Raw genomic sequence first — 19996 nt, 5'->3', positions numbered from 1 at the left:
GTGCTTATATACATGATATCCTTAACTACTCTTTTGAAAGTTTTGATTACTTTTTTAGATTTTATGTTGATGTTAAAGTGTATATAATTTTTATTGCATCAACAAAAAATTAAGATAAGAGCTTGAAATTCAAAATATATTTACTTTAATACTAAAATAAAGTGCTTTTATGAGTAAAAACCATAAGTTAAGGGTTTATTTAACTACAAAAATAGGTTAAGGGCTTAAAAACAAGATAGTCAGTTGAAGGGGAATAAAAAGAAAATAATAAATAAGGAGGGCTTACAAGGCAATTAGCCATATTTAAAGTTTGATATCGGGACCCTTTTCCTTTTTTTCTAGCAGCCACTCTAAATAGAAAATTTTCATAATAGGTCCCTAAATATTTTAGATCATTATATTTCAGTCCAGTGCCTCCAATTTGACAGGCAGCACCAGTAAAACTATACCATTTTGGTAAATAATTTTATGGGCATACCATTTCAGTTATTAATTTTATTTTTTTGTATTATTTAAGTGAAAAAGCCTTGATACAAGTTTTAATGTCTCTCTATATAAATCAAGATAATAGAATACATTAGTTGGATCTCGATACTCATAGTGTTAAGTCTCTTTGAATGTAATTCAAGCATCCCGACCACTTAAATTAATGTTAGTGGCGTAGTTTCAACATTTATGAATTCAAGATTCAGCCAATATTTATGAATAAGTATTACGTTCAATCAAACAAATAAATAGTTTATCTCTAATGAATAAGGAGAATGCAAGTGTTAAATTCTCTACTTTTTTGCTCCTATTTTCACTTAGAATTATCTTTTTAACACGCTATTCTCTAAATGGTTTTATTAAAGTTTCAACATAAACACATACTTCTCTCAACTATAAATGTTGTAAAATTACTCAGGTTTTTTTTCCTTTTTTAAAATTTTGTTGCTTATTTTGTTACAATTAAAATCTAGGTAAAATATTAAAATAGTCATTTTTGTTTACCTCAAGTTACATTTTAGTCACTTATATTTGAAATGTTACGATTTACTCACTTACTTTATTGTGTTATAACATTTTAGTCACTGAGTAGTTAATTGTTGTTAACGGTGTAATGGTAAGCTAACGTGACACGTTAAATCATCATTTCAAATGAAAATTTTAGCTTAAATTCTACAATTGGTCCCTATATTTTTTTCATTTTGAGCAATTTAATTTTTTTCTTTAATGTTATTTTAACTTTCTTTTTTTTCTTTATTTTCCATTCTCTTCTACTTTTCCCTCTGTTTTCCTCCCTTCTTCATTTCTTTGAATGTAGTTTTTCTATAGTTTTCATTTGTTAAAGCTAATCTACAAGCTCGTCTCATTTGAAAAAAATAAAAAGTATAGGGTCTAGTTTTAACAAATGGAAAACATAGAAAAATTACGTTAAAAGAAATGGAGAAGGGAGGAAAACAGAGGGAGAAGCATAAGAGAATGAAAAATAAAGGAAAAAAAAGGAAATCTAAAAGAACATAAAATGAAAAAAATTAAATTGCTTGAAACGAAAAAACATGGGACCGATTGTACAAATTAACCTAAATTTTTTGTTTAAAATGGTATTTAACATGCAACGTTAGCTTACTGTTACACCATTAACGGTAATTTACAGCTCAATGACTAAAATGTTACAACGTGATAACGTAAATGACTAAAACGTAACATTTCAAACATAAGAGATTAAAATATAACCTGAGGTAAACAAAATTGATTATTTTAATAGTTTACCCTAAATTCTATTATTATTATTATTATCATTATTAAATTCTTTCTAAATTTTAGTAATTACATTTTTTTTTAAATTTTTAATAGGAGGAAAATTAAACTATTTGAGCCGGACATAATGTTTATTTTGGTGAGCCGAATCAAGGTAAGTTAATGAAGGTTATTTAGCGAGGGTTGGTTTATTAGCAGCAACTAAAATGTCCCACTTAAAAATGGTGCTAGAGTTGCTTACTGTCTCACTCAAAAGATGAAGACGAGAAACCATATACTTTTCATTTTTCATTCGAATAACCTACCATAAAGCTAGAAGATGTAGTTTGCCTTCCAATCAACAAACAACCTATAATTGAATAGAGTGCAATTGATTTATTGTTGCGATTTATCAATCATTAGATCATATTCTAATAATGAGAGAATGAATGTGATGGGAATAAGCTGAAATTCATATGACTTATAAAACTTATCAAGTCGGCTCTCAATATTAATGCAATTTTCAAGCAAATGAAGTTTACATGATATGCATTATAATAGCAATGTTGTTGCCAAACAAATTTGGCAACTTGGTTTGCTGTATGCATCTAAATCTATTGTTGATAGCTAAATAGCTAAATTCAACTAAGGTGCAATGACTAGCATTCTTGTGTAGGACGTTTTATAGGAAAATGTGACATTATTTTAAAGAAATAAAGAAATATTATCCACCAGTGTGGTGATTAGTGTATCTCAATTCCTTCGTAATAATATATTAAATTGTAAATATTTATCATTTCTCTTACTATTAATATCTGAACATTTTTATTAATTTACCGATTACTTGAATCATACCTGTTATTTACTGCTATGTTTATATCTGATGATGAATCTGGTCACTAAAAAAGTACCCTAACTATTTTCTTTTTGGTTCTAAATATTGGGATACGGTCGTGAATGGCATCATTAAAAATATCTTCAAACTTATGGCCAATAGATCTATTGAAGATATCAACATCAACACGTGGTCATTTATTGACCAAGTCTATCTTCATATTTTCTCTATTTATTTGTTGGCTATTTTTAACTTATTTGATTGGCTGTTACCAATTTTTTAGTGAATTTGTTTTGCCTAAAAATAGGTCTTTGCTAAGTCTATAAATATGCACTCATTTCATTGAATAAATCATCAACCCTTTGCATCTTATTCTTCAGGTTAGTTATTTGTTCTCTTTATTTTATTTTATTTTTTCCGTTTGTCAGCTATTTGTTCTTCAATCTGGTATCAGAGCTAGGTTCTCTTAGGCGCTGTCAAGATGGGCGATCTTCAAGTGGTTGGTGGAATCAAGAAACTCAACAACCAAAACTACAATTCTTGGTCTACATGCATGATGTCGTACTTGTAAGGTGAAGACTTGTAGGAAGTAGTAAATGGAAATGAGGTTATATCGCCAGAAGCAGAAGACACGAATGGTGTCTTACGGAAGTGGAGAATCAAAGCGGGTAAAGCGATGTTCGCCTTGAATACCATAGTCGAAGAAGATGTGCTTGAGCATATACGTGATGCTAAAACTTTGAAGGAAGCTTGGGATACGTTCACCGAACTGTTCTCAAAGAAGAATGATACGAAGCTCTAACTCTTAGAAAGTTAGTTGTTTTCGGTGTCACAATGTGACATGGCGATCTCACAGTATTTTCATAAAGTAAAGATGCTATGCAGGGGGATTTCTGAGTTGGATCAGGAGGCCCATATTGGTGATACTAGGATGAAACGAATCATCATTCATGGTTTGAAGCCAGAGTTCAGGAGTTTCGTTGCTGCCATACAAGGGTGGCAAACTTAGCCGTCGCTTGTAGAATTTGAAAATTTGCTAGCTGGTCAAGAAGTCTTAGCTAAGCAAATGGGAGGAGTCTCGTTGAAAAAGGAAGAAGATGCACTCTATGCCAATAGATGCAGGTGGAATTCTAAGCAACATACCACCGGTAGATCCAAAAAGAATAATGACAAGGCAAGAAGTCGTCAAGGCGGAGAGAACATTCATGTAGGGGGAGCTTCGAAGAGTCAAGACTACGGAAAAAAGTTTGAAGGGAGCTGCTATAATTGCGGAAAGAAGGGTCATATGGCGAAAGCTTATTGGTCGAAAAAAATCAGTAGAGAGTAATATAGCTGCTTCCAAAAGCGATGATGAATATGATTCTGAGGCACTATTGATAGCAACAGCATCTAAAAAGATTGGTTACAAGAAAGATTGGGTTGTCGACTCGGGATGTTCAAATCATATGACGGGTGATAAAGAGAAGCTGCAGAACCTGTCAGAGTATAAGGGAAGCCGGGTGGTTGTAACGGTGAACAACTCAAAGTTACCGATAGCTTACGTCGGTAATACGGTAGTCTCTTTTCAACATAGTGATACCGAGGTGTCACTCTAAAAGGTCTACCATGTTCCAAGTATGAAGAAAAATATTCTCTCAATGGCACAGTTAACATCTTCTGGTTATTTTGTTCTCTTTGGTCCACAAGATGTGAAAGTGTATCGAAACTTGGAGGTTATAGAAGAACCGGTGATAAAGGGACAGAGGTTGGAATCAGTCCACGTAATGTCTGCAGAAACTGCATACGTAGATAAGACAAGAAGGAATAAAACAGCAATTGTGTGGCACATGCGACTAGGTCATGTTAGCTATTCCAAATTAGATGTGATGATGAAGAGGTCAATGTTGAAGGGACTTCCACATCTTGAAGTGAAGAAAATATACAGTGTGTGTAGGCTGTCAGTATGGAAAAGCACACTAGTTGCCGAACGAAGAGTCTAAATTTAAAGCTAAAAAATAGTTAGAGTTGGTCCACTCTTATGTGTTTAGACCAGTTAAACAAGCTTCCATTGGTGGGATGAAATACATGGTGACTTTCATCGACGATTTCTTGAAGTATGTGTGGATTTACTTTGTAAAGAAGAAATCTGAAACTCTTTCAAAGTTCAAAAAGTTCAAGGAGGTAGCAGAAGAGGAAGTTGACAAAAGGATTCATTGTCTACGTAGTGACAATGGAGGAGAGTATACCTCAGATGAGTTTTGTGATTTTCTTCAAGAATGCCGAATACGCCATTAGTTCACATGTGCTAGCACTCCTCAACAGAATGGCGTAGCAGAAAGGAAGAATAGATATTTGACAAAAATTTGTTGAAGCATGCTTCACGCGAAGAATGTACCATGACATTTTTGGGCAGAAACAATGAGGACGGCTGCATTTGTGATCAATAGGCTTCCTCAACAAAGGTTATGTTTTACTTCACCTTTTGAAAAATTATGAAACATGAAACCTTCAGTTTGTTATTTCAAAGTTTTCGGATGTGTTTGTTATGTATTTGTACCTGATCACTTACGTAGCAAAATGGACAAAAAGGCTATTAGGTGTATTTTTGTAGGGTATGACAGTCAAAGAAAAGGGTGGAGATGTTGTAACCCGACTACCGGAAAATGCTACACATCTCGAAATGTGGTGTTCGATGAAGCTTCTTCATGGTGGTCCTCAGACAATGAAGTATTGCCAGACTCAGATGGTTTTAAAGACGTAGTGCAATCTTCTCAAATCTAATTGGGTTTAGATAAAACTAAAGATGTAGATGAAGAATGTAGTGTCGAAGAAGGTGTAGCTCAAAGTCTTTGGCAAACTGGTGTGTATCAACAACCAAGCGAACAAGATGAGCCTAGTGCAGTGGAAACACCAACTTCGTTAAAAAGGTCAGCAAGAATAAGAAAGCCAAATCCAAAGTATGCCAATGCCGCCATAGTAAAAGAAACAGATGCAAAAGAGCCGGAGACATTCGAGGAAGAGTTCCAGAGTCCAGAATGGATTAAAGCAATGGAAGAAGAAATTGTCGTGCTAGACAAAAATCAGACTTGGGAGATAGTGCCAAAGCCAAAAGATGTTAAGCCTATTTCTTGAAAATGAGTATACAAGATAAAGCGCCGCACAGATGGATCAATAGAGAGACACAAGGCTCGCTTGGTAGCTCGAGGGTTCTCTCAACAATATGGACTAGATTATGATGAAACGTTTAGTCCAGTTGTAAAGCTTACAACTGTACGAGTTCTATTAGCACTTGCAGCTTTCAAAAATTAGAATTTGTGGCAAATGGACGTGAAGAATGCATTTTTACATGAGGAGCTGGATCGGGAGATCTACATGGACCAGCCGATGGGCTTTCAGAATCAAGATCATCCTCAGTATGTGTGTAAGCTACGGAAGGCGCTTTATGGATTAAAACAAGCACCGAGAGCTTGGTATGGTAAGATTGCTGAATTTTTTACTCATAATGGATATTTGGTGGCAAGTGCGAATGCTAGCCTGTTCGTCAAAACTAAAGGAGAGAAGTTAGCTATTGTGCTAGTCTATGTGGATGATTTAATCATCATAGGAGATTGTGAAGAAGAAATTTTTTGAACTAGGGAGAACTTGTCAGTTCGCTTTCAGATGAAAGAACTTGGATAGCTCAAGCATTTTCTTGGTATAGAGATCGATTATTCTCAAGAAGGAATATTTCTTCATCAGCAAAAGTAGTCCAAAGATTTGTTGAAGAAGTTTGGAATGCTTAAATGTAAGCCAATCTCGACGCCAATAGAGCCAAATGCCAAAATATGTGCTTATGGAGGGAAAGATTTGGAAGATGCTACAATGTACTGGCAGTTGGTTGGAAGTCTTATCTACTTAACTTTAACAAGACCAGATATTTCTTTTGCAGTTGGTGTGATAAGTCGGTACATGCAACATCCGAAGAAGCCTCATTTGGAAGCAGTTTGTCGAATTCTAAAATATGTGAAGAATACGCTTGGCTATGGTATTATGTATAAAAGAGGTGGAGGTTGTAAACTAGTTGGTTATTGTGATGTTGACTATGCATGTGACCATAATACTCGACGTTCAACTACCGAGTATGTTTTCATGCTTGGGTCGGGAGCGATTTCTTAGTGTAGCAAAAGACAACCAACAGTGTCTTTGTCAAACACCGAAGTGGAGTATCGAGCAGCAGCGATGGCAGCCCAAGAGAGCAGTTGGCTTATGCAACTGTTAGGGGACTTGCATCAACCAGTAACGTATCCGATTCCTCTGTATTGCGATAATTTGTCAGCAATACGTTTGGCAGAGAATCCAGTTTTTCATGCAAGAACTAAGCATGTGGAGGTGCATTAACACTTTATCCGAGAGAAAGTCTTGCAAGAGGAGATTGAGTTGAAGCATGTTAGAACGGAAAATCAAGCTGGAGATTTATTTACAAAAGGCTTGAGTAGCAATAAGTTCGAAAGCTTCTATCATCAGCTGGGCGCGGCAAACAAAGAAGAAGTTGATGTTGAGGGGGAGTATTGAAGATATCAACATCAACACGTAGTCATTTATTGACCAAGTCTATCTTCATATTTTCTCTATTTATTTGTTAGCTATTTTTAACTTATTTGATTGGCAGTTACCAATTTTTTAGTGAATTTGTTTTTGCCTAAAAATAGGTCTTTGCTAAGCCTCTAAATATGCACTCATTTCATTGAATAAATCATCAACCCTTTGCATCTTATTCTTCCTGTTAATTATTTGTTCTCTTTATTTTATTTTATTTTTTCCGTTTGTCAGCTATTTGTTCTTCAGGATCTTCTAACTAGGGGTGAGCATTCGATCGAATCGAATCGAATCGAATCGAAAATTTTTGAGTTAATCGAGTTTTCGAATCTCATTTTATCATCCTAACTTTATTTGAAGTTTTCTCGAATCGAGTCGAGTGAGATGGAATTCGAATCGAATCGAATATATTTGTTCGAGTTAAATTTTAAAAAATAATTTTAGGTCCTTGTAACCATTGTCACCTATCGTAATAAAATTTGTCCACCTTAATCAAATTTTTTATTAATTTTCATCACTTCATAATTTATTTATTAATTTTTTATATACTGGTTAGCTTCTTTGCTTGCTTAGTTGTTTCAATTATCTTCAGATTCTTGTCACTATGTATTTTAGAATTAAAAAATATATTAAATGTAAAAATATGATTTTTTAATAAAAGTTATTTTAAAAATAAAATGTGAAATTGATACCAATATAAAATTTTAACACGAATATTTTATGGCATAATTAATAATTCAATTTTAATATAAATATTCAATATGACTAAACAATTCAATAATATAAATAATATAAAATGTGAAATTTAGTTTAATAATATAAATAGTAGATATAAATAAAATTATTACTATTTATGTTTAGTGATTTTTTATTTGGATATTTTGATTTTTTATTTGGGAGTAAAGGGTGAGAAGTAAAAGTTTAGGGGAAAAATAAAAAATTTTGGGGAATAAAAGTTTGAGGAAAAGTAAATAGGGGGAGTAAAATTTTGGAGGGAAAATATTAAAAAAAATTGGAGGGGGGAGGGTTTGGGATAGATGGGAGGTGAGATGGGAAGAGAATAAAAGTTTTGGGGGAAAAGTGGGAGGGAGTAAAAATTTTGGGGGAAAATAAAAGGTTTTAAGGGTTTTTGGGAGTAAAATTTTGAGAAAAAATAAATGAGAGAGTAAAATTTTGGTGGGAAATGGATTTTTGGTAGATTGGGGGGTTGGGAGGGGAGGGGAGTAAAAGTTTTGGGGAGAAAGTGGGAAGGAGTAAAAGTTTTGAGGAAAAAGTAAAAAGGTTTGGGAGTTTGGGGTAAAAATGTAAAATATTATAGTTTGATATTCGAATTATTCGAGTTATTCGAATTCGAAAATTAACTCGATTCGAACTCGAAATTCGAAAAAAAATTCGAGTTGATTCGAATAACTCGATTAACTCAAATAACTCGAAATTCAATTTTTTTTTTATTTTTTCGAGTCGAATCGAGTTTTGCTCACCCCTACTTCTAACCTTATTGTACTTTCCTTTCTCCTTTTTCTTTTTTTAATCTAAAGACATTTTGTTTTTTACTCCACATGATTACCGTTTTGACCAATTGAGTTGACTATACTTTTAGTGCAATTCCAAATATGTATTCTAAAAGTAATTATTTGAAATTCAATACATCTCATGTTTTCTTTATTTTTTTCTTGAAAAATATTGAGATAAATGATTTTGTTTTACCATAAATGTGAATTTTAAATTCGTTATTAACTCAAATGAATTTAAGCGTAATTTTGATCGGTTACTTCTGAGATCAATCTAAACTAATTAAGGGTTAATATCAATCCTTAATTTAGTATCTAAACTTTTTGTGCCTCAATTCAATTTGGTACCCAAACCAAACAACCCAATGAACGTGTACTCTAATAAACAAAATATAAGTACTCAATTGGGACAAAAAAAATAAAGCTCAGGTACCAAATTGAACATTGAAACTAAACTAGAGCACTTAAATAGGACAAATAAAAACTTAAGTATCAAATTGAACATTAAAATTAAATTCAAGTACCGAATTAAACATTAAAACTAAATTCAAGTACCAGATAATATATTAACCCTAGAATTAATATGAATTAAAACACATTTCATACTGTTTCTTTATAACCCCTCAAGAGGTTAAACACATTTCATATTTTGATGCTGAAACACGTGTCCCACGTGTGATCCCTATTCCAACAAGCAACATCAACTTCATATTTTAATTCCAATAGAACCACAAAAAATAGCAGACATGGTAATAGTGACATCCCATGTTATATAATTGTCCTGCGACTCTCCTCTTCCTCCACAATCTCCATTAAGTAATTCCAAAACCCAAAATCTCCTTTCTTCAACATCTCATCCATGGCCAGAGCTCTCTCCCATATCCATGGCAACCCAATATTCCATGTTCCTTACACACCGATTCCCACACGTCAATGTCCTTCCAATTTGCCTTGTAGGCTTTTCAAAGTCACCATGTCGAGTAACCAATCTTATTGGACCTCCATTAACGCTGACATTGAAGCTCATCTCAAGCAAGCCATACCGGTACGAGAACCCCTCTCTGTTTTCGAACCCATGAACCATTTGACGTTTTCCGCCCCACGGAGCACTGCTCCTGCATTATGCGTGGCCGCCTGCGAGCTTGTCGGGGGTCACCGGGACCAAGCTTTGCCGCGGCATCAGCACTTCAGCTCATGTATGCAGCTTCCTTCGCTCACGAACACCTTCCCTTGACCCAAAGCTGTAGGCCCAAATCCGAGATCCAACATCTCTACGGTCCAAACATTGAGTTACTCATCGGGGACGCAATGATACCATTTGGGCTCGAGCTGTTGGCCGTATCGGATGATCCGACTCAAAAGAATTCGGATCGAGTATTACGTGTAATGGTCGAGATCACACGTGCTATAGGCTCACAGGGCATGGTTCATGGACAATATTACGAAGTAGAATACGAGTCAAGCTGTATCAGACAAAACGAAGGTGCTAGTGAAAAATACGAAGGTACATTACATGGTTGCGTGGCCGCGTGTGGCGCGATATTAGGAGGCGGAAGTGAAGTGGAGATAGAGAAAATGAGAAGGTACGGTGTATACATAGGAAAAATACAAGGAATGATAAGAAGAGATGAAAGAAAAAGCAAGGATTTGAAGGAATTGGTGGAGGAGACTAGAAAATTAGCCACCAATGAATTGAGCGGTTTCAATGAGGCAAAGGTTGAAGCAATATCTAAGCTATTTTGAGCCTAGTTTTATGTAATGTCCAGGGTAAATTTGGCAAATGAGTTAATAAATATTGTGCTTTTCTGTCGTGGCATCTATTTGTCCACGTGTTGCCAATTTTCTCTCTAATATTTCGAATTCAATTTTATTAGATTTTATAAATAGATGTTTTAAGAGAGTGAATTAACCGTTAGATTTACCATTTTCAGGGACCCAATCCCCCCACATGTCTATTACTTCTATCATTATTGTGGCTCCCACTCTTTTTTTTTTTTATGGTGTAATTACTTGTTTCATCCTGAAAAGTCATTTTATTTTTTATTTAATTTTTAAATTTGTATTTTTGTTAAATCACCCTAAAATAAATAAAAAATAATATTTTTTTATTTTACCAATGTGGCATACATGTGGATTGTCATGTTACATTTAATTAATTTTTTAAAATTTTAAAAATTCAAAAATTTATAAAAAATATTTTTTACAATTAAAAATAATTTAAATGTTTTTTACAATTAAAAAGTCATCATGTCCTTTATGCCTTCGGTGACAGACGTGTACAATGGACATAAGAGAAAGGATTCTATGAAACAGAGATATTATCTCTTCCCAATAGTTTAATGCCACGTCAACAATTTCATCTTGAATTTTAGGAATTGAACTTGAATTTTTCCAAATGAAAATGCTGATATGACATTAAATTGTTGAAAAAGAGATACAGATGATGTAGCGCCACTATTTTATACCATCATAATATAATATGATATGGTATAAAAACATTTTCCTAAAATAGATTAAAATGGTGGAGTTCAAGTCCCTTTCCCTCGGCTTTGAGATTTAGGGCCAATAATGAAATCTGGGCATAGGTCATTGCAGGCTTTAAACATCACGAGAGCAGCCCACTTTCATTTTTCCTAACCCTAAAATGATTGAGGCCGACATCTTTTACATGAGACAAACAGAATTCAGACTTATTGAAAAATGTGCTAAAGTAACTGTTAGATTAAGATTAGATTTCTTTCAATCTCAACCATGACTCTTGGACAACCCTTTCCTTCTTTGATGATTTAGCAAGTCGGATGTGATTAAAAAGAGGTGTTGATTAATTATGCATCCAAATTTAATTGAAAACATAGATAGCAACTTAGATAATATTTATTAACAAAATCTAAATATTATCTTATTACATCACAAAATAAAAGAATATCATGTAATCACAAAAAACGTGATAGAAAGGAATCTAGAATAGAATGCGTCGTTTTACAAGTTTGTAATAAAATATGAAAAAGAAACCTATTCAATGAATGGAAGAGTTTTAATTGCCTAACCCCAGAGCCTAAAATGATAGAAACAGAAAGCAACATGACCAATATGGTCCCAAATCCCAGTTTTGGTACCTAGCAAGGCTTGGTTCAACCTTGTGAATGATATCATGATATGGACACATCAGGCACTAGGTTGAGTTGGTTCAATGCCAACTTATATCACCTTCCTTTGTACTCTGCATAAATTGATTGCATGTGGAAGGAGATGCCGAATGATTATGTCAAAATGGGTAAAATCCTCATCAGCACCTTGACAAGTATCAGGACTCGAATTTCACTGATAATTCAAATCCATGGCTATAATTGAATATTTTCTAATAAAAACACATCTGACAATGATCATTTGTTCATTCAAAATCCCTATACATAAACATTAGACTAACAAAATACCAACATTGAAAACAGTTCCACATTTGACATTTTACCATCTATGAATTACAACAATGGGGAAAAGCTTTAACATTGACCATTATTCAAGGAAACCTGTTTTTGTTAAAACTGCATTTCTCACTTTCCTCAAATCCCTCCCTTTGAGTTTCCTCCCAACACCTTCAAAAACCGAGAAAGAAGATATCTGACTCCTTGCAAGCCTCTTAGCAAGGAATTCATGTGGTGGCAACTTTGAATTGTACTCATCATCATCATCATCATCATCATCATCATCATCACTGTCTGCAAAACCAACCAAAACCCCATCACCATCCCCATCATCATGATCATGCCATAAGCCATTGGGACCCTTCTTTGACTTGTTTCTAGAGATGTTAGACCAATCAGGGATGTTGACAGGAGCTGATTGCTGTTTAACTCCATTAGCTTCATGACTGGAACTGGAGCTTGAACTGCCAATATTGCTACTGTTATTAATAGTAGAGAAAGTTCCAGGGATCATCCTTGCAGCACTTGGGAGATGTCTTCTAACAGGAACAGATGATTCAATGGATTGTTGACCAAGTTTGTTAGTAGAATCTTTTCTTTCCTTGAGAACTGCCCAAACATCTTCTTCCTCAAAATCCCCATCTCTCAAGGATCTCCATACACCACTCCCCTGCCTGCTATAACTATACCTATCACCTTCCATTACTGAATTCCTACATAAACATCATCTACTTTCAACTTTCCTCCAAATTCAACATATTTATACAAAAACAAACAGAGGGTACTTGCACAAATAATCCATACATGTTGGCAATGAATTAAACATTTATCTAGGTAAAAGAAAAAAAAGAAAGCATCTACCTTTCCTTGTGTTAAGAACCTCCAAAAGCCACAACTTTCCCAAGATTCTAAAGTGGTCTGCATCATGAGAATGAAATTTCAGTTAAAGAAAAGGGGTTTTTTTTTCAACAAATAACAAGAAATACAGATTCGAAATCCAGATATCTTGAGAATCTCACCTATAGAAATTGATACAAAAATTTTCAGAGAGATGATGACAAGGTGTTTTTTTTTTCTTTTTCAAAAGGAACTCAAATAGGCAAAGTGGAAGACAAAGAGCAGTGAACAATGAAACAAAGAAGAATAAGACAGGCCATATAGTTTTTGTCTTTACAAATCTGCTCCTTTATCAATGCGTGCTTACTGCCTCAAGTGTTTTGCTGTATTTTACTGACTTTCCTTAAATATTTTCCCAGGGTGAATCAGACATGCATGAACATCTAAATCCACATTAACTGTAACACCATTTTTACAAAAAGGATTTTTCATTAGAAAAATGGGTATTGATATTTTGAAAGAATGGAAGAGAAAAGTGAGAAGTTGATCTTGAGATGTGAATTATTGGTTATTGGTTTGAGCAAAAACAGCTTTGATTAATCTCCCCACTAGAGAAATACAACTATAGGGTTAACATCATCATTATCTCATTTTATATTCTCTTTTGGCAAAATGTGGGTTGTCTTATTACAGGATCAAATTGTATATTATTTTAATTAATTTTTTTTCTTTTCCTTCTCCCTTGATTTTAGCCATGTATTAAAGACGAATGCATCTAAATTACAAGCTATAATAAATAAACCATAGTGTTTGGTTTCCGTACAATTTTTAATTGAAAGGAAAAAAAATGGAGTTATTTGTCACACAATTATATTTAATAAAAAATTAATTATGTATTTGATTAATCAATAGTGAGGCAGCCGAATTGCTGATGGTTTCCAACAGTCACTTCTTTTAATAACAGTCACTAATTATGAAAACATTTCGTTACGATAACATTTCACTTATAACAGTAACATTTTTATATATAAAATACGACTTATTAAATTAGTTCTCTATAACAGTATATGGTCTAAATTTTCAAGTAAAATTATAATTATTTTATATAAGTAAACTTATTAATTATCATTTATTAAATAAAAATTATCTCAATTAAAATATTATTTCAATAAAATGATTAAATTTCACAGATGAAACTTATTAATCGTATTTTATTAAATGAAAATAATCGTCAATGGGTGGAATTAACGACACCAATTCAATAAATTATTAAGTTTCTTAATTAAATATTCTACTATGAATTTGAAACATCATAAACTTATAAATTGTGATAAATTAATTAATTTTATTTGATAACTCATATTGATTAATTGAACTTATTAAATTTATGAACTTTATAATTAATCATGCGAAATAACGTAAAATAAAATATGCATAAGCTATTATACATGTACTTGTTATATGTTTTTTTAATTTTGTTGATTTGATTCGCACTCTTTCTTCTTCTTTTTTAACACAGTTCTCAATTTTTTTTATTTGATGAAAATTCACTATATGAGTTCTATTGTAAGCTCACAACGATTATCTCTCTATAACAACATGTTGTTTATAGTTGTATAATAGCCACCTCTCTATATCAAGCAAAATCACCATTGTTATCAAATTCTCAAATATATCACCATTGTTAGATAATTTTCTTGTTTTAGTCACCTAATTTTAGTATGTTTTCATTTTGGCCTTTCACCGTTAATTTGGCTAACGACAATGTTACTATACATTTGTTTTAGGGTGGGTTTGGATGGAAAGTGCGTTTACCTACGGTTAGTGTAAAAACAACGGTGGCGGTGAGATTAGATACTGTAGCAATACTGTAGCGTGAGACAAAAAATAAGCTAAACGCACCGCACCGCACCGCACCCAATTGCCCATCCAAACTCACCCTTAGTCATCCAACTTTAATAAATATTATTTTCGTCACTCATTTCCTTTTTTGGAATTAATTTTAGTTTTTTTTTACATAAGGTTTTACAATATAAAACTTATGTACTTATAAGGAAGAATGTAGGTTTTATAGGGAAAATCATTTTATCTTTTAAATTTCTTTTATTTTTCTTTTTTAAAAATTAATTTTAGATTTATTTTTCAAAACAAGGGAAAAACCTAGATCTTTATAGGGAATTATCTGGTTTTTATGAATAATTCAATTCCCTGTAAAAATATAGATTTTTTATTTTTTAGAAAAAAAATTAATTAAAAAGAGAGAGGAAATGAATAACTAATATGAAAATTTACTATTGGATAATGAAAACGAGTATACAATAACATTGTTGTTAGCCATGTTAACAACAAGTGACCAAAATGAAACATTACAAAAATGAGAAAACTATCTAATGGTGGTGCTAATTTGAAAAAAGAAATATTTCAATGACTAATATGAAAATTTATTAAAATTGGGTGACTAATTATAAATTTATTAAAAAAGAAATTATTTTATGGACACTTTTCACCACATCATCCATGGTCCATTTCCAATTATATAATGATATTTTAGCAGTTTTTTTTCCATATCATTGATACATAATTTTGGTAATTTTTTTTTACTATGAACCCCAAACCTTGAGGGATTGTAAATGATATGATGGAAGGGTCCATAAAATAATTTCTCGAGTTTTTGCTCATTCTTTTAGTTTTGAATTTAAATTTATACTAACTATTTTTTGTTTTATGTCTAATTATTGTAATATATATGTAATAAATAAGTTTTTTTCTTATATATTTTATTTATATTTGTTAACTTTTAAATAAAAAAAGTAAAATAACCTAGCTTTTTATAATTTTAGAGTATACCTAATTATTATTGTAAAAGCCTTTCTCTAATTTTATTGTACTTTCTTCAACTGCGTGGGAATCATTCAAGTCATGACATCAAGCTCAATGGCCCATTATTGATATTTTTAGGATCCTAGGTGAAATAATAAATTGGGATCCCTTTTAAAAAAATTTATAAAATATAATATAATAAAATAAAAATATATATTAGTAATAAAATAAAAAATTGAGGCCCCTTTTATTTCATTTTTTTCTACTTGCAATAAATTAGAAAACTTAAAAGGCTGACTTTTTTTTTCACATTAAAACTTGAAAAAAAAATTTAGACCCCTTTCAGCACTAGGCCCTAGACGGTTGCACTCTTAAACTACCCCCAAGATTGGGCCAGTTAGTATAAGCTAGATTTCTTCACACACTCACTACATTGGTGACAAAATTAATATTTCAGTCACTCAACTTTGAAAAAATAACAAAACAGTCCTTTTAACCATTTTCGGTTACAGACGTAACAAAAAAATGACATGGCATTTAACGGTGGGTTAGCTATCATTTTAACAGTCCTTTTTAACCTTAAACCCATTTAAGAGCCCTGGGAAGTAGAAGAAGAAGATAAAAAGAAGAATAAGAGAAGAAGAAGAAGAAGAAGAAAAAGAAGAAAAAGAAAACAAGAAGAGGAGAAGAAGAATAAGAGAAAATGGAAGGAGCTTCGTATCAACGATTCCCAATGGTCAAAATCCAGGAACTCAAAGACGACTACGCTTCCACGGCACCAACACTTCCATGGCCAACGCCCTCCGCCGCACAAGTTGAGTGCATGTGCTAATGCACATATGCAGTTTGTGCATTGATTCTGAAGTTTTTTTTCTTTTGATGATAGAATGGACTTGATATCAAGGTTGAAAAGTCTAGAAACATATAAAGAAAAGGAAAAACAAGGCTAAGAAAGTCAGAGGTGTAAAGAAGGTAATTGGGGTGTTTGTTCATTCAACTATTTTTTCTTGAATTTATTTTATCTATTATTTGTGACTTTGCCCACATTGCAGACTAAGGCTGGAGAGGCTGCCAAGAAAAAGTGAGATCCCCATAGATATGAACTAAGTTTCATGCAGCAATACAATCAAGCCCTTACTTATTTACCTCAATTTATATTGTTTGCCATTGAACTTCAAATGTGTAATGTTGAGTTCATTCTTCTTTTGAATATCCATTTGGATTTTTGTATAATGGACCTACTTTACTTGTTCCTATGGAAATTGAAATATGAATTAGTACCATGTTATGTCATCTAATGCTTTGAAATTTGTATTTACCAATTATTGGTCCTTTCTTTTTCTTTGAATCCTATAGTTTGTTCATGTTTGATTGGAACCACTGACTTTCATGGTGCTTGAGTGCTTGGTTTTTCAAGGATGAGGGTGGCTTGGGGTTGTTCAGCAACGGTTGTTGTGGCTCCTGATTTGTAGCCATTGTTCTGTTGTGGGTTTGGCCCTTTGGTTTTTGTTGAGCAACAACCCATTTTGATTGAAAGAAAAAGACCCAAATTCAGGAGATGGTAAAAGACGAGGTTGAGGGAGAAAAAAGATGAAGAGAAAGAAGAGAAGAACAAGAAAAAATAAAAGAAGCATAAAGAGAAAGAGGTTGAGGGAGAAGAAGATGAAGAGAAAGATGAGAAGAAAAAGAAGAAAGACACAGAGAAGGACCAATCATCTTTTCTTTTCTTCTTTGACCTTTTGACTACTCGTCCAACGTGGCAAGTTAACTGGCCACATCAGCTAGTTAATTGGCCATGTCAGCTATCCCGTTAAGTTTGTGACGGAAAATGTTAATGAGTGACTGATTTGTATCTTTTCAATAACATTAGTGACTGTTTTGTTATTTTTCCAAAGTTGAGTGACTGAAATGAAACCTAGGTGACTGTTTGACCCTTTGACTACTCGTCCCACGTGGCAAGTTAACTGGCCACAGCAGCTAGTTAATTGGCCACGTTAGCTATCCCGTTAAGCTTGTGACGGAAAATGTTAATGAGTGACTAATTTGCCACTTTTCAATAACGTTAGTGACTGTTTTGTTATTTTTCCAAAGTTGAGTGACTGAAATGAAACCTAGGTGACTGCTTGACCCTTTGACTACTCGTCCAACGTGGCAAGTTAACTGGCCACATCAGCTAGTTAATTGGCCACGTTAGCTATCCCGTTAAGCTTGTGACGGAAAATGTTAATGAGTGATTGATTTGTCACTTTTCAATAACGTTAGTGACTGTTTTGCTATTTTTCCAAAGTTGAGTGACTGAAATGAAACCTAGGTGATTGTTTTGTCAGCTACCCCAAAGTTGAGTGACTGTTGGTGTAATTTATCCTATAAAAATAAATATACATATAATTGTTGGTACTTAAATTATATGTTTTCTCACTTTAGTACTTGAATTATCATTTTTGTCTTAGTTTACTCTAAAAAATAAACTTGTCAATAAAAATGTGAAATGTGACATTATTATCGGACACCAATAAATTTATGTGTAAAATGGAACAAAAATTATAGTTCAAATAACAAAATAAAAAAAAGGTTAAATACCAAAATGAATAAAAGGTATAATTTAGGGGTTAGATTGTAATTTAAACTTTTTTAAGTGGAGTACTGCTTTTAAGAAAAGCTTCTTTTATTATTTTTTAAAAAGTAAATTACTTATATAACCCTATCAAATAATATATTTTTATCATTAAAGCTTTGATTCAATGATAAAATGGAGTGCGGAGCCCTTAAGTATTTTGAAAGTTAAAGTTTGAATTTTATCGTATGTATGAATTTCCTTCAAATTTATTCTAGGTTTAATATTTGTATATATATAATTGTAGTCGAACCATTTTAAAAAGTAAAATAGTTTTATTTAAATTTAATTATAAAAATATCTTAATTTTTTTAATTAGTGTGAAGAACACATTTAGAATAAATGGTATCGGAGAAACAAGTGTTTAACCCCATTCAATCCGAAGGGAAATTTTCGGTCATTTTCATGCCCCCGTTGGTGCCCTTTTTATGAATGGGGCACAAAAAGGTTTTCATTAACTTGATCCATATATAAAAAATTAAAATTTTTGGAGAGATTAAATACCAATAATGAGATTGTTTAATTTGAGATACTTTGAAAACCTTTTGATGTAGAAAAGTTGAGGCTCACTTTTTATGCAAGTTGAAGAGGTGGTTTTTAAGGTTAAAATATTAGCCGAAAGGTATGATGAAGTCAATAAAGACGGGAAATCCAGCCCATAGATATGTAGTTTAAGCCTAAGATAGACAAATCCAAATGGGATTTGAAATGCTATACAATGTTTCATGTCAAACAAAATTACACCCCAAGTAGAAAAGATAATATAATTTGAGATTAAGGGGAAAGTTATTGAAGGCATTTAGATACTATATATATTTTATCAGCTTTAACATTCACACATGATGGTGTTGATGACAGTGAGTAGTGCGGAATTATGTTCGAGTCAAAAGAGGTCAAGAGTCGGGAAAATTTTGATTATCCCTTCAAATTTTTTAATAAGAAGCTTAATGAAACATTCCATTCCGATGATGAGATTTAACATCAAACTAACTGTGACGGTAAAATTAAAGATTTGATGAATAATCCAGAGACAAAATTGCAAGAATGAAAATGATATGTGGCAACGTGGCCCACATGCATCAACTGGGTTCAAAGAATATGGCAAAGCGTAAACTAAACCAATTAAAATATTTACGATGATTCGATGCTTTTCAAATCAAACTCTTGTTGAAGAACAGGAATGTGTTTTGTTTTCGCTGTTGGCTCCATTGTCAAACATAAAGACTGCAGGTTCATGCGCGATGGTAGACTCATTTCCCTGTGAAAATTAAAAATAGATAAATAAACACATGCTCTCCACCGTGGCGGCCATGAAACCTACTTCCTCGCTTTCTTGTCTTTTTCGTCAGCCGACATCTCGTTGATTAAAACCAAAAATGAAAAATAAAATTTCTGTAACCAGGATTATTTCAGTTAGTTGAATATCCAGTGAATTCAGAATTTCTTTTAGGGGATTCAAATTAAATTATTAAGTATTAAATATAAATTTTATTACTATTTTATTAATTTTAAAGAAATTATTTTTGAGTTCTTTGAGGGGTCAAAGCACAAATTTCCACTATATTAATGTATAATTTAATCATTTATAAAAGAGTTAAAAATTATAATTTTTAAATTTTGGGGATTAAGATCCCTATCTACCCTTGGGCCCTATAAACTAATTATTGTTTATTAAATTAAAGAG

At 32.6% G+C, this 19996-nt stretch overlaps 1 protein-coding gene and 1 pseudogene across 1 annotated transcript; one reads left to right on the top strand and one right to left on the bottom strand.

Annotated features, from left to right (window-relative positions):
• Positions 1-9191: 9191 nt before the first annotated feature.
• On the top strand, positions 9192-10534 carry LOC107921393 (heterodimeric geranylgeranyl pyrophosphate synthase small subunit, chloroplastic-like; annotated as a pseudogene).
• A 1439-nt stretch (positions 10535-11973) lies between these two features.
• LOC107921028 (uncharacterized) lies at positions 11974-13500 on the bottom strand. The gene is made up of 3 exons (XM_016850882.2): positions 13061-13500; positions 12903-12959; positions 11974-12754 (listed from the first exon to the last, which is right to left on the bottom strand). Exon 3 carries the CDS (start codon positions 12742-12744, stop codon positions 12133-12135), a length of 612 nt encoding a protein of 203 aa, XP_016706371.1. The 5' UTR covers positions 12745-12754; positions 12903-12959; positions 13061-13500; the 3' UTR covers positions 11974-12132.
• Between the last annotated feature and the right edge of the window lie 6496 nt (positions 13501-19996).

The sequence above is a fragment of the Gossypium hirsutum genome, chromosome D01, assembly GCF_007990345.1.
Source record: "Gossypium hirsutum isolate 1008001.06 chromosome D01, Gossypium_hirsutum_v2.1, whole genome shotgun sequence".
Classification (NCBI taxonomy): Eukaryota; Viridiplantae; Streptophyta; class Magnoliopsida; order Malvales; family Malvaceae; genus Gossypium; species Gossypium hirsutum.
Note: the sequence above shows the minus strand (reverse complement) of the source record. Positions and strands in the feature narration are given on the sequence as shown.

What these genes read in the sequence shown, in the direction of transcription:
- LOC107921028 (XM_016850882.2), bottom strand. Translation starts at nt 12,744, where the DNA reads ATGGAAGGTGATAGGTATAGTTATAGCAGGCAGGGGAGTGGTGTATGG.